Source organism: Drosophila miranda (genome assembly GCF_003369915.1).
Source record: "Drosophila miranda strain MSH22 chromosome Y unlocalized genomic scaffold, D.miranda_PacBio2.1 Contig_Y2_pilon, whole genome shotgun sequence".
Classification (NCBI taxonomy): domain Eukaryota; kingdom Metazoa; phylum Arthropoda; class Insecta; order Diptera; family Drosophilidae; genus Drosophila; species Drosophila miranda.
In genome coordinates, this window is record NW_022881614.1 from 27,356,171 (window position 1) to 27,367,479 (window position 11,309).

At 49.4% G+C, this 11,309-nt stretch overlaps 5 protein-coding genes across 6 annotated transcripts; 3 read left to right on the top strand and 2 right to left on the bottom strand.

Moving 5' to 3' along the window:
* The first annotated feature begins 61 nt into the window (after positions 1–61).
* On the top strand, positions 62–1,841 carry LOC108159738 (protein saal1). Its single transcript, XM_017293275.2, is given in 3 exon segments — positions 62–505; positions 508–1,343; positions 1,401–1,841. Coding segments are annotated over 3 exon segments (1,590 nt in total). The 5' UTR covers positions 62–114; the 3' UTR covers positions 1,764–1,841.
* LOC117193906 lies at positions 1,645–2,924 on the bottom strand. The gene is made up of 3 exons (XM_033398581.1): positions 2,514–2,924; positions 2,275–2,458; positions 1,645–2,218 (listed from the first exon to the last, which is right to left on the bottom strand). The coding sequence occupies exons 1-3, from the start codon at positions 2,922–2,924 to the stop codon at positions 1,866–1,868; spliced, it is 948 nt and encodes a 315-aa protein (XP_033254472.1). The 3' UTR covers positions 1,645–1,865.
* Positions 2,925–3,248: 324 nt separating this feature from the next.
* LOC108159743 (V-type proton ATPase subunit D 1) lies at positions 3,249–4,252 on the top strand. The gene is made up of 2 exons (XM_017293281.2): positions 3,249–4,070; positions 4,127–4,252. The coding sequence occupies exon 1, from the start codon at positions 3,330–3,332 to the stop codon at positions 4,068–4,070; it is 741 nt and encodes a 246-aa protein (XP_017148770.1). The 5' UTR covers positions 3,249–3,329; the 3' UTR covers positions 4,127–4,252.
* A 192-nt stretch (positions 4,253–4,444) lies between these two features.
* On the top strand, positions 4,445–6,099 carry LOC117192800 (translation initiation factor eIF-2B subunit gamma-like). The gene is made up of 4 exons (XM_033397556.1): positions 4,445–4,677; positions 4,745–5,253; positions 5,312–5,452; positions 5,508–6,099. The coding sequence occupies exons 1-4, from the start codon at positions 4,521–4,523 to the stop codon at positions 6,072–6,074; spliced, it is 1,374 nt and encodes a 457-aa protein (XP_033253447.1). The 5' UTR covers positions 4,445–4,520; the 3' UTR covers positions 6,075–6,099.
* A 64-nt stretch (positions 6,100–6,163) lies between these two features.
* LOC117185956 (putative cyclin-dependent serine/threonine-protein kinase DDB_G0272797/DDB_G0274007) lies at positions 6,164–9,987 on the bottom strand. Of its 2 annotated transcripts, none has more exons than XM_033397558.1 (3): positions 9,730–9,987; positions 7,261–7,719; positions 6,164–7,197 (listed from the first exon to the last, which is right to left on the bottom strand). In XM_033397558.1, the coding sequence occupies exons 1-3, from the start codon at positions 9,732–9,734 to the stop codon at positions 6,387–6,389; spliced, it is 1,275 nt and encodes a 424-aa protein (XP_033253449.1). In that variant the 5' UTR covers positions 9,735–9,987; the 3' UTR covers positions 6,164–6,386. The 2 variants fall into 2 exon arrangements, with proteins under 2 accessions (XP_033253449.1, XP_033253448.1); XM_033397557.1 differs by lacking the exon at positions 9,730–9,987 and adding an exon at positions 7,870–7,949.
* Positions 9,988–11,309: the final 1,322 nt, after the last annotated feature.

Below are 11,309 nucleotides of genomic sequence, written 5' to 3' on the forward strand. Positions count from 1 at the left end.
CCAAAAAACGATAAACGTTTAAACCTTGTTTTAGTCAAAATACAATAAAAGCAAGGACTAAAAACTAACCAATTGTGTAGATAATTGATTCATCAATGGGCTAAAAGATTCAAGATGCCCAATGAAGATGTCGACCTTGCCACGGGTAGCGGAAACAGTGGCGTAGCTCCAAGAGCTGCATCCAGCAATGAAACGCTGCCAGCAGAACACATTCGAAAAGGAAACGACGCTAGGAGCACCAGTGCGAGTGGCAGCAACGAATCAGACACTCCCCCGCCCGCCCATGGCGTCAAAAACAACGACGACGACCCAGATGATGAGAACGATGAGGAGCTGTTGGAGCGCATGCGTGGGGATGCTGTGGGTGAGACAATGTACAGCAGGTGTATCATACTGCAGACGCTGATGCAGCTCAGCCAGCAGGAGGCCACTGAAACGCTGGGGCAGGAATTAGAGGATGAGTTGTGCAAGGTTTGGGACATGTCCGTGTCGCCGGAGGTGGTGACTTGCTGGAAAACGATGCAATCGAGCTGCTTATGTACGCCATCTCCGGAAGCGATGATATGCGCCTCTATGAGATACTCATCGGTCTGCTGGGCAACATGTGTGCTCAGGCTCAGTGCGTGGAGCAGCTGACGGCTAATGCGGAGTGGATTGAGACGCTCCTCAAGTTTGCCACCTGCATGGACACCTGCATGCTGATCCAACAAATGCGTGTCTATCAGTACATAATGGTACATGTGACGAGCGGCAAGGAGCAGTTTGCTATAGATTGGTACGTCTGCTTCGCCGCCTTCGATGGCTCGGCCAGGAATCTCGGCTTCATTCTGCAGCAGTCGGTAAGCGACGACCTTCTTACGGCTGCCTTGAAAGCCATCAATGCTGTACTGGCCAGTTGTGCCTTGGTCGTGGAGGAAAATGCCAACTCTACAGTCAAGCTTAAGCCCTTTGCGGAGGTTTTCCTGGTGCAGGAGCTCTGCGATGGCGTGAACAGTTCGTTTTTGCGCCTCATGCGCGATGATCAGGTCAAATTGGCTGATGAAGTCGTGGCGGAGGATGATGGCCAGGCCGTCGAACAAGACGAAGACGAGGAAGATGCAGATGTCGGCTACGAGTCGTGTTCGCCCAAAATAACCTGTGATGTGGAGATCATACAAACCTACCTCAACATTTGCACCATTCTCGTTCAACTGCCTGAAGCCCAGGCGTCTATGGATGTCTACGCGCCCAGCATCATAAGCTGCTTGACGCGGATTCTGGAATTACTTCTGCAGCCTCAGCAGCTCCTTCCATTGGGCGAACGTCAAGAAGAGTATCTCGAGGATCTGGCTCATATTTGCAGTGTAAGGCGAAAGCTCATCTCTGAATCCTGAAACACTAATCAATTGCCTCCATTCCAGCGGCTAAATTATTTCTATCAAAAAGAGGCGTTCAAAAATCTTCTAGAAGTGTGGTCTAGACTGAGACAGCACATTGAAAACTACACCTAAGGCGATGCAGACAACAATGACTTTGAGGGCGAGGAGGACGAGGATGATGCTCCCAAGGAGCAGTATGTAGAGAATTTCTCGAAGCTGCTGCGGCTACTCGCCTGCATGCTTGTCAAGGCAAAGAATACGGAGGACATACAGAATCTACACGACATTGATGCCAACAAAATCAAACTCTTTATTTCGGCTCTAATGGCTGAACAGGATGTGCTCTTCTCAAAGGCCCACGAGCGTCTGAGCGATGCTTTAGAAAAGAAATCGGGCCAAGCCTAAGAGTAGCCCTTCTTAATAGGGAAAACAAAAAGAAAGGACTGATATTTTAGTTTACAGCACAATATATTCGTAACTTAATGAGTCTTATTTTAATTTTGATTTTCAGTGCAGCTTCCGCCGCATCATGTCGCTCCAGGATTGCTTTCCCAATCGAACGCCTTTTTCCCCAGTGCTGTTGACTATCAGTCGATGATGCTGATTCTCATTGCTGAGTAAGAATTTGCTCTTGTCTTCGCACAGCGCATGTGACACATGCGCTAGCTCGTCGTCTAACCTGACCTCAGATGCTGTTGTTACTTCCATGTTCATCTCCTTTCCAATGCTGTCTGATATGTGGATAACGGCATCGCTTTCCAAATTATCAGCCGAAATCGTGCACTGTCCCATCAGCTCGGAAAGCTGCAGATTCAAGCTGCCTCCTTTAGTGACCACCTGCAGATTGCCGTGGACTCCAGCTGCAATTGGAGAGTGAATTAGGAGCTGGAATTGGTAAATTCTTCCTTTTACTCACTCGTATTGAGCTCGGCCGAATCGTGGACCTGCACTTCACTAGTCTTGTGAATATTTCTCAGTTCTAGTCGACCGGTTTTTGTTTGAAATTTCGATTTCTCCACGTAGCAACAGTCTGTAATAATGTTGCCTCCCTTGGTGGAGCATTTCAGGCTGTCGCCTTGCAGCTTGTCCAACTCAAAATTCTGAAACGTGGAAAATCTATTAATGCACCTGGGAACTAGAAGAGACATTACTTACACCATTGCTGGTTTCAATTTCGGTGGATTTTCCCAGCAGAGTACCCTCACAGGTGATATTGCCATTCTCACTGTAAAGAGAAATGTTTGTGGCCCGCACATTCTTGGTAACAATTGCACCTTCTGCCTTGACCTGCAGACACTCGCTCTGTATGCCCTCAACGCTTACGTTGGCTCCTCCTATGAAAACGTCTGACCGCACGGGAATTTGAAGTTGGCACTCAAATCGTGAAGGCTTCTCCGCCGTGTTTCTTACCTCAACATTCACGACCTTTTCATCGTCAGAAGTGTTGACATCAAACGTAACTTTTGTGTTCTTGGGCCTGCAGCCTTGCAGTTGCGCTATGAAGACATCACCACTGGTGTATTGGTGCACATCGGCCGACTTGACTAACACAATCAGATACCACATTAATCCTGGCATATGGGTTTACATAACGGAATACCTCCTGGTGCACCACTTGGTTGTTGACGGCCATTGATGGTTTTATCTGTGACTTGGACTTCTTGGCATAGTGCCGGAGCTGATTACGAATTTGTGGTATCCAAACCCGTGGCAGAAACAACATTATATTGCACCAGGTCAGATCCAAGAACTTTGTTTACTTTTTGAATAATCTCTGTCAGCTGTGCTGTCCGCCGTTTCTCAACTTTTCCCAACACTTTTTCAGCACTTGTGTGCTATCGATTTCTTGCAGTTGCTATACAGCACTGCAAATTCCAATTGGATTTCAGTGTCTTTGACTGGTGTAGTTTTTTTGGTGCGCATTAGAAAATCGTGTAACTTGCCAAATTTTCATAATAAAATATCCTCAAAATGTCTGGCAAAGATAGGTTACCAATTTTTCCGTCCCGTGGTGCCCAGATGTTGATGAAGGCACGACTGGCGGGAGCACAAAAGGGCCATGGACTGCTCAAGAAGAAGGCTGATGCCTTGCAGATGCGTTTTCGCATGATTTTGGGCAAAATCATTGAGACCAAGACCCTGATGGGCGACGTTATGAAAGAAGCTGCCTTTTCGCTGGCCGAGGCCAAGTTCACGTCGGGTGATATCAACCAGGTGGTGCTCCAGAACGTGACCAAAGCTCAAATCAAGATTCGCACCAAGAAGGACAACGTAGCTGGTGTCACGCTGCCCGTTTTTGAGTCATACACGGATGGCGCCGATACTTACGAATTGGCTGGTCTGGCCCGAGGTGGTCAGCAGCTGGCCAAGTTGAAGAAGAACTACCAGAGCGCTGTGAAGCTCCTCGTCGAGCTGGCCTCGCTGCAAACGTCGTTCGTCACGCTGGACGAGGTCATCAAGATCACCAACCGCCGTGTGAACGCCATCGAGCACGTCATTATTCCTCGTATTGATCGCACCCTGGCCTACATCATCTCCGAGCTGGACGAGTTGGAGCGTGAGGAGTTCTATCGCCTCAAGAAAATCCAGGACAAGAAGCGGGAGGCACGAATTAAGGCTGACGCCAAGAAGGCGGAGTTACTGAAGCAGGGCATCGATGTCCGCCAACAAGCCAACATTCTCGATGAGGGCGACGATGATGTGCTCTTCTAAGTATTATCCTATCTGTGTGTATATTCCAGCAATACTATTGTTAAACTATTTTTCAGTTCCATTTTAATTCGAAAAAGGCAAGCCACCAAACTATGTATGTAGTATATTCCAATAAGAAAAATGTATGTATTCCATTTTTGTAGTGCGCAAATCCTGCATTAAAGTTTTGTTGTTCCATAGAACGTATTATGTGTTGCAATTCTCTGTAATCTGAGCATCAAAATAAAGGATAGCATTCATTTTAAATTGGAAAAAAAGTCATCTGACTTGTTTTATACAATAGCAAAAACAAAGTGCACAATGACACGGTCACATGACTGCAAACATATGTCTGATTGGAAACAGTGCTGGGCAGCGCTACGTTCAGTTAATCAGCTGCTTGTGTGACGTAGTTGAATTCTGTGATTTTCACGCGTCTGTCTGAATATTTAGCAATTTATTGATTTCGATATGACCAATTCCGAGTTCCAGGCTGTGGTTTTGGCTGCCGGTCGAGGCACGCGTCTGCCCGAAGTCCTCGGCGATGCGTCCAAGTGCTTGCTACCCGTGGGGCCCTTTCCGCTTTTGTGGTATCCACTGAATATACTGCAACAACACAACTTTTCCGGTAATTGCACTTATGAGTACATTCAAGAGAAACTCATACTTATAATGCACTGTTGTATCACCTGCAGAGGTTATTGTGGTGGTTGTGGAGCAGGAGAAGCTAGAAATTCAATTGGCCCTAGAGAACACGCCGCTGAAACTGAAGGTTGACTATGCCACAATTCCTAGCGACAGTGACTTCGGCACAGCGGACAGCCTGCGGTACATATACGATAAGATCAAATCGGACTTTCTTGTTGTGAGCTGCGACATTGTCAGCAACGTAAGCTTGTACCCGCTGATCAACAAGTTCCGCGAACACGATGCCGCGCTGACGCTCCTTCTATTCAAGAGCGGCTTCGAGTCGGATGTGGTCATGCCGGGCCCAAAGACCAAGCACAAGCCGGAGCGTGATTTGATTGGAATTCATTCGGCTACCCAACGTTTGGCCTTTCTGACCGCAGCCAGCGACTGCAAGGAGACGCTCAACATCCAAAGGCATTTACTGCAGAACAAGGGACAGCTGGATGTCTACAGCCGTCTGTCAGATGCCCACATCTATGTGTTAAAGAAGTGGGTCATCAACTATTTACAAAGGGTACTTACTAGTGATCTTCCAGAGGGATACACTCTTATCTAAAACTTCATTATTGCAGAAGGAAAATATCTCAACGTTCAAGGGAGAGTTCCTACCGCATCTTATCAAAAAACAGCATACCAAGCGGCCTGCCAAGGCTGTTCAGGATACTACCTCTGAGGTGGGTCTGGTTACCAAGCTTGAGGACAGCATTCTTCATGTAAGGATTTCAATATCAATCAAGTGCATTTCCCCAAGTCAATAATTTTTTTTAGTACGTCCCACACACAGCTCTGGATCAGAAAATCACGCAGACGTCGCTGTTCAATCAATCGCTGTCGCATGTTCCCTATCACGGTGATATTGTACGCTGCTATGCCGTCCAGGCCCCAAAAGATGCCATCGGAGTGAGAGTGAACAGCACGCTCAGTTTTCTGGCCATCAACCGGAAGTTGGCCAGTATCTGGGACGATCTGTATGGCGAAACGCATCCGCTGATCGCACCTGGCGCTTTGGTTAAGTCTACGCAAACGAAAGAAATCATAGCGGCCGACAACGCCAAGCTGTCGGAAAAGACCTCTTTGAACTATAGTGTTTTTGGACCCAATTGTGTCATCAATCCGAAGAACATTGTGAGCAATTCCCTCGTCATGTCCAACGCCATTGTGGAGGAGGGCTGCAACATAGACAACTGCATTATTGGACATCGGGCGCACGTGAAGAGCGGCTCCGTGCTAAAGAACTGCATCATCGGGCCCAACTACGTTGTGGACGAGGACACCAAGAGCACGGCGATGCATCTGTCCAACGCCGACCAGTACATGGAGATAGACATACAATGAGGAGCTAACTTAAATGTGGCTTCCTTTATTAACGAATTGAGTTAGAAGGCGGATTCTTCTAGCAGGACATTAAATATTACGAATAGGTAAACAAAACTCGCGCTATGAATTTGGAGCTGACAAGGGGCGACGGAGACCTTCACATGAAGGCTCAATTTTCAGCGCTTCCCTTGCCAGCAGGGACAGAGAGCAGGAGCACAGCTTAAAGCTAAAAGAGTTGACTCAAACTGGCGGGGGAGGGAGAAATTTACACAAGTGGCGGATTGTCGGGGAAGGGGAGGGCGTGGAACGACAAGACTGTTTGCTCACTCCTCACTTCCGGCGCTCGTAGAGGTACTCATCCTCGTAGTACCTTTGCGTTGTGGCAATGAACACCTGCGGCCGCCGCTGCTGCAGCGAGATATTAATCTCCTCGGGCGTACGGAAGACCTGCTGATGCTGCTGCTGCAGATGTTGCAGCTGTGGGGCGGCAGTAAAAAAGCGGTACGGCGCCGGCGTTACAGTGGGCGCCAATGTCTGGGGCCGCTGCTGGTGCAACTGCAACTGGGGCTGGTGCAGCTGATGCAACTGCAATTGTGGCTGGATGGTCGTCGTGGGCTGGGGCTTGCGGTAGGCCTGGGTGGTCGGCTGCGGCTGTGTCTGGTGGCGGATTTGTGTGACCTGTTGCTGCTGCTGCTGCGCCTGTTGATACTGGACACGAACTTGAGGCTGTGGCTGATGCTGGACCTGCGGCTGCTGATAGGCGACCACTTGACGATGCTGCTGCTGCTGGTGCTGTTGCTGTTGCTGATGCTGTATACGGGGCCTGGGTGCTGCGGGCAGCTCCTCCTCCTCGTCGTCGTAGCGCTCGTGCTCGTAATAGTTCTCGGGGAAGTAGCGTTCCGAGTAGCGGAGCGTCACGTTGGGCTTGCTCTGGTGCTCCTGCAGGTTGATGGGCTTGTACAGGTAGTCGTTGACGATGTGGTACTTGGAGGACTGCTTGCAGATGTTTTCGTGAGAGGGTGGCATGCAGATCAGGTGGATCTGGTGGAAGGTGAAGTCTTCTGGGCAGATCCAAGAGTGTTTCTGGCTCTCCTGGCAGTAGTGGAACACCTCGCAGCTCAGCGACTCGTCCGCGTAATAGCTGAAACAGGTATAGGACAGTGGATGAGTATCACCTTGAGGGACCGACCAGTGGAACGCTTACCCCGAGTTCCTGTCCGTGCAGCTGAAGGTTGACTTGCTCAGCAGCGTGGAAAGACGGTCGGGCTCCTCGATCTCTTCCTCCTCCTCCTCGCTCTCCTCGCTCAGTGGCTTCTTAAGCTGTTGCTTCAGGTAGTTGCTCTGCTGCTTGGAATTCCGATTGATGTAAACCTGGCGCGGTGCCTCCTCCTGGTCCTCCTCGCTGTACTCGTACTGCGGCCGCTGCTGCTGCTGCTGCTGCTGTTGATGTTGTTGATGCCTGTAGGCTAGATGCGTCTGGGCCTGAGTCTCGAAGTCATCCTCCTCTTCGGCGCCGCGGGCACTCAGGTCCAGCGAACGGGCCGAGAAGCCCTTCGGCTGAGGTGTGGTGGCCGTGGCCGATGGTGCTCCCGTGGCGGCTCCATCCACGCTGGCCCACAGGCCGGTGGCAACCGCCAGGACTAGTAGCAGGGCTGGGTGTGTGCTGTAAGAAAAACAGAAAAGAGCCATAAAATGAGTCAATCCCAAGCCATTCCACCAGTAGACAAGCACCTTATGATATGGGAAACTCTGTGGCAAGCAGACAATCAAGAAAGAAGACCCACAAAAAACGCGGGAAAATATTTTTGCGAACCTTTTTTCTCTCGACTCGCAGATGCCGCCAAATAGCAACCAAAGAAGGCACCATCGGATCGTCATCGGCATCGGCATCGGCAGCAAGCCCAGCGACCAGTTATGCAAGACCACACCAGACCAGGCCAGGCCAGAAAACTTGTTATAAAGTAACGGCAAGTCCCCGTGCCGTACCGCACCGTCCCATCCCGGCCCGTTCCCCATGAAGATGCCACCGAGGCTGAGAAGCCAGAAAGGAAAGTTTGGCTTTGGAAATCATAGAAGATGGAATACACTTGGCGAAGTTCCATGCCTAAACCGAAAACCTCACGGCGGAGTCTGGAGTGTAGTGTAGAGTAGTTCCAGGACGGAAGGCCCCTTGTGGGACTTTCTTGTCCGCATCCTTCGGGACACTGATCTCTGACATACATAGCTAATGTACCCTCTTCCAGGGAGTACAATGAAGATGCTCAACTTGCCATTTAATCGAGACGACCCACTCTCACACATACACACGGATCGGATCACAGACAGCTTTGGCTGAATGTCAACTGCTACTCATACGCATAATCTCTACGAGGCATTCCTGCCCGGTCGACGGTGGACGGTGGCCGCTGGCCGATGGTCGGGCTTCGGTGCTGGTCAGTCCAATTAGCTAACGTTACGTGCCTGCCTCTAATTGAGGCGGCAACTTGGAAAGCCGGAGCAGCAGTCACAAATAGTTGAGCAAAGTGAAATAAATGTGGTAATAAAAGCAAGAGTCTGAGCCAAACTTTTACTTTTCCTGCCAATCGAATGCGAATGCCTGGCTAAGTGGACGCTCAACCGGGCTGGGCGTCGATCAGGGACTGGCTCTGACTTTGAATCTCCGCATCTGCATCGCGGTTAATTGGGGCAAGTTAATACAGTTTGACCTGCATGAGGGCTGAAAAGTGTTCGATGTGGATACGAGTGCATCGAGTTTTCCAGCTGCGCGCCAATTTGTCGGCGCCTCTCTCGCTTGTTGCAGTGGGATTGATGCACCTTTGAACCCCCCCTCTGGCTGAAGATGCGCAGCCTGCCACCGCTTGTTGCATTGTCACTGTCAACAAACCTTTTGCGAAATGTGCCTGGGAATCGAGGGAATCCTAATCACTTCATCGCCAAAGACTGCGCTTTCTTCTCGCACCTGCCCCACATGCAAAGAGTGCTCGCCTCCCCATCTCCATTCATGCCAGCCATTCCGAACATTCCACCTATGGCTGCTGCTCTGCATGTGGGCACTCTCACTGGCAATCGCAGTCGTAATCTGCGTTGCATGGCCAGTCCAGCCAGTCTGTCTGTCATAAATGGTGCATTAGTTGCATGTCTCAGGATCTGACTCTACTCTTCTGTCTCCAGCTCAAGCTACAGCTCTAGCTCTAGCTTCATCTCCAGCTCGAGCTCTTGGTTGTAGTCCAGATGGAAACTTTATCGTACTGCCATTACATCACATCCCAGCCAGGCAGTAGAGGCGATTCGTTGATGGTTTTCACTCGGTTCGCGTTCCCTTTCCCCCCTTGCTAGACCAGCCACTTCTGGCATAAGAACACAAAACAGGCCAGGCAGAGAGTTGGTTTCGTTATATAGCACATGAGACTGACTTGATTTTTCTCTGCCGCAGACTTTTCTTGCGTATGCATTTTGTGCTGTATCTCTTACGAGCCAGCCGCCTCGATGTGGGCTCGGACTATATTTGCTTTTGATTTCCTTAAATGTTGGGTGTGCGTCATGTTAGACGGACATTTTTGGGGTGACATAAGCGCTGGTGTTGCGACAGATACAGTACTCTTTCCAGCCACCTGCATTTTGATGAGTTTGTTCGGTACCTGCTCGTAATTGGCTTAGGGGGCGGAGCACTTACTGCATTCTGTGGCAGACGCCTCGTGGTAATCCTTTGGCAATATCCTCTGGGTCTGGGTCTGGATCTGGTAGAAACACTGCACTCACTTCTCGTTCACTTGGTCTGTGTTCTTGGGTTTTCGTGTTCTAGTGTCTTCTTTCGAGACTTCTATTCAACACCGAGTCGCACTGGGAAAATGTCTGTCTAGTGCAGCACTTTTCTTGCTGCTAGCTGCTAACGGTTCGCTCGGCCAACTCAAACAACTAAATGAATGACTTTCTTTGGCTGGTTAATGCTTTATACCAAAAAGTCGCCGCCGCACTCGGCCGAAGCCGCCCAAGAGATCGGGCCCCAAGAGCATGTTTCTCTCTGTCTCTCTCGTGTCTGCCTTTGAGCTCTCTCCATTACTGTCAAGGTATACGAACAAGAAGGTAAGGCAGTGCCACTGAGTGACCTATACGCGCATAAGCATATGTGTACTTGTTCTTTTGCAAGAGAGGGGAGAGGTGGAGTGCCACTGCCTTACCCTTTTATTAATATACCTTGGTCTCTGCTTAGTTCTCCCTCTCTCTCCCACTCTCTCTCTCTCTCTGGCTCAAAAATGGTATTCGAATTACAAATTTGAGTGTAATTTCCTTCGCCGTCAAGTTCGTTGCCGAAGTCTTTTGTTAGTGGGGTGGCTAGAACTGGGCCTGTGCCTGTCCATTAGTCATAATCATCGAAAATGATATTACTCATGCAGCAGCATAATTTATAAATCTGAGATCTGTAACTGCTTCTCCAGATTTGCATCCATTGGACGGCCCTAACAGGCTGGCAGATAGAAGCTGCTTAGATATAGTGTAATTAACAGACCACAGAAACCTGTGCGGCAACTCATCCATTCCATCGAATGAAATGCTAAAAGCTTACCCAGGCACAGCGCACAGATACTCACCACACCGATACCCGATACACGGATGCATTTGTTTAGCTAATATGAATTAATTTACAATACTGCAAACGCCTACAAGTGGGGGAGATGTTCGGGTAGCGGGATGCTGACGCCTCCGTCTGTTGAACTTTTGCGTTTCTGTGCCGTCGCCGATGCCGATGCTGCTGTTGCTGTTGCACTTGTATCTGCATCTGCCTCTGCCTCTCGTATCTCAACTTGTATCTGTATCTGTATCAGAATCTTTTTCGGCGGGCAGCATTCAAGCATTGCATTTGCCTGGCGTTCAATGTCTGGACACTGACCGCACCATTATCTTTATATATATATAGTGACATATCTATAGTCCATGCTCCGCATACCCTTGTCTATGTCTATTACCCTGCACCCACAATACTATAAACAATACGACACCCTCAGCTTCGAACCCTCATAAACAATCTCACGCTCGAAATGGACCACGCGCAGCCGATTGCAGGCAATGTAAACAAACAACCTAAACTGGAAGTTGAACATAAAACAATAGATGCCGCCCTAGAATCCAGCCGCACCAGAATCACGCCACTCTTCAGAGATCAATTACGAATCGATTCTCAAGAATCACACCATCCTAGCTGACCAATCAGAGGCCCTATTCTCAGTCACCCCCAAGTAATGCAACACCGATCAT

Bases quoted from the DNA above. Each gene is read 5' to 3' on its own strand.
- LOC117193906 (XM_033398581.1), bottom strand. From the start codon at position 2,924: ATGTGGTATCTGATTGTGTTAGTCAAGTCGGCCGATGTGCACCAATAC. The intron at 2,459-2,513 runs GTAAGTAATGTC...TCCACGTTTCAG, and splicing joins AAATTGAAACCAGCAATGGT to AATTTTGAGTTGGACAAGCT. The intron at 2,219-2,274 runs GTGAGTAAAAGG...CTCCAATTGCAG, and splicing joins TTCGGCCGAGCTCAATACGA to CTGGAGTCCACGGCAATCTG.
- LOC108159743 (XM_017293281.2), top strand. From the start codon at position 3,330: ATGTCTGGCAAAGATAGGTTACCAATTTTTCCGTCCCGTGGTGCCCAG.
- LOC117192800 (XM_033397556.1), top strand. From the start codon at position 4,521: ATGACCAATTCCGAGTTCCAGGCTGTGGTTTTGGCTGCCGGTCGAGGC. The intron at 4,678-4,744 runs GTAATTGCACTT...TATCACCTGCAG, and splicing joins GCAACAACACAACTTTTCCG to AGGTTATTGTGGTGGTTGTG. The intron at 5,254-5,311 runs GTACTTACTAGT...TCATTATTGCAG, and splicing joins TCATCAACTATTTACAAAGG to AAGGAAAATATCTCAACGTT.
- LOC117185956 (XM_033397557.1), bottom strand. From the start codon at position 7,946: ATGCCGATGCCGATGACGATCCGATGGTGCCTTCTTTGGTTGCTATTT. The intron at 7,720-7,869 runs GTTCGCAAAAAT...TTTTTCTTACAG, and splicing joins TGCGAGTCGAGAGAAAAAAG to CACACACCCAGCCCTGCTAC. The intron at 7,198-7,260 runs GTAAGCGTTCCA...TACCTGTTTCAG, and splicing joins TGCACGGACAGGAACTCGGG to CTATTACGCGGACGAGTCGC.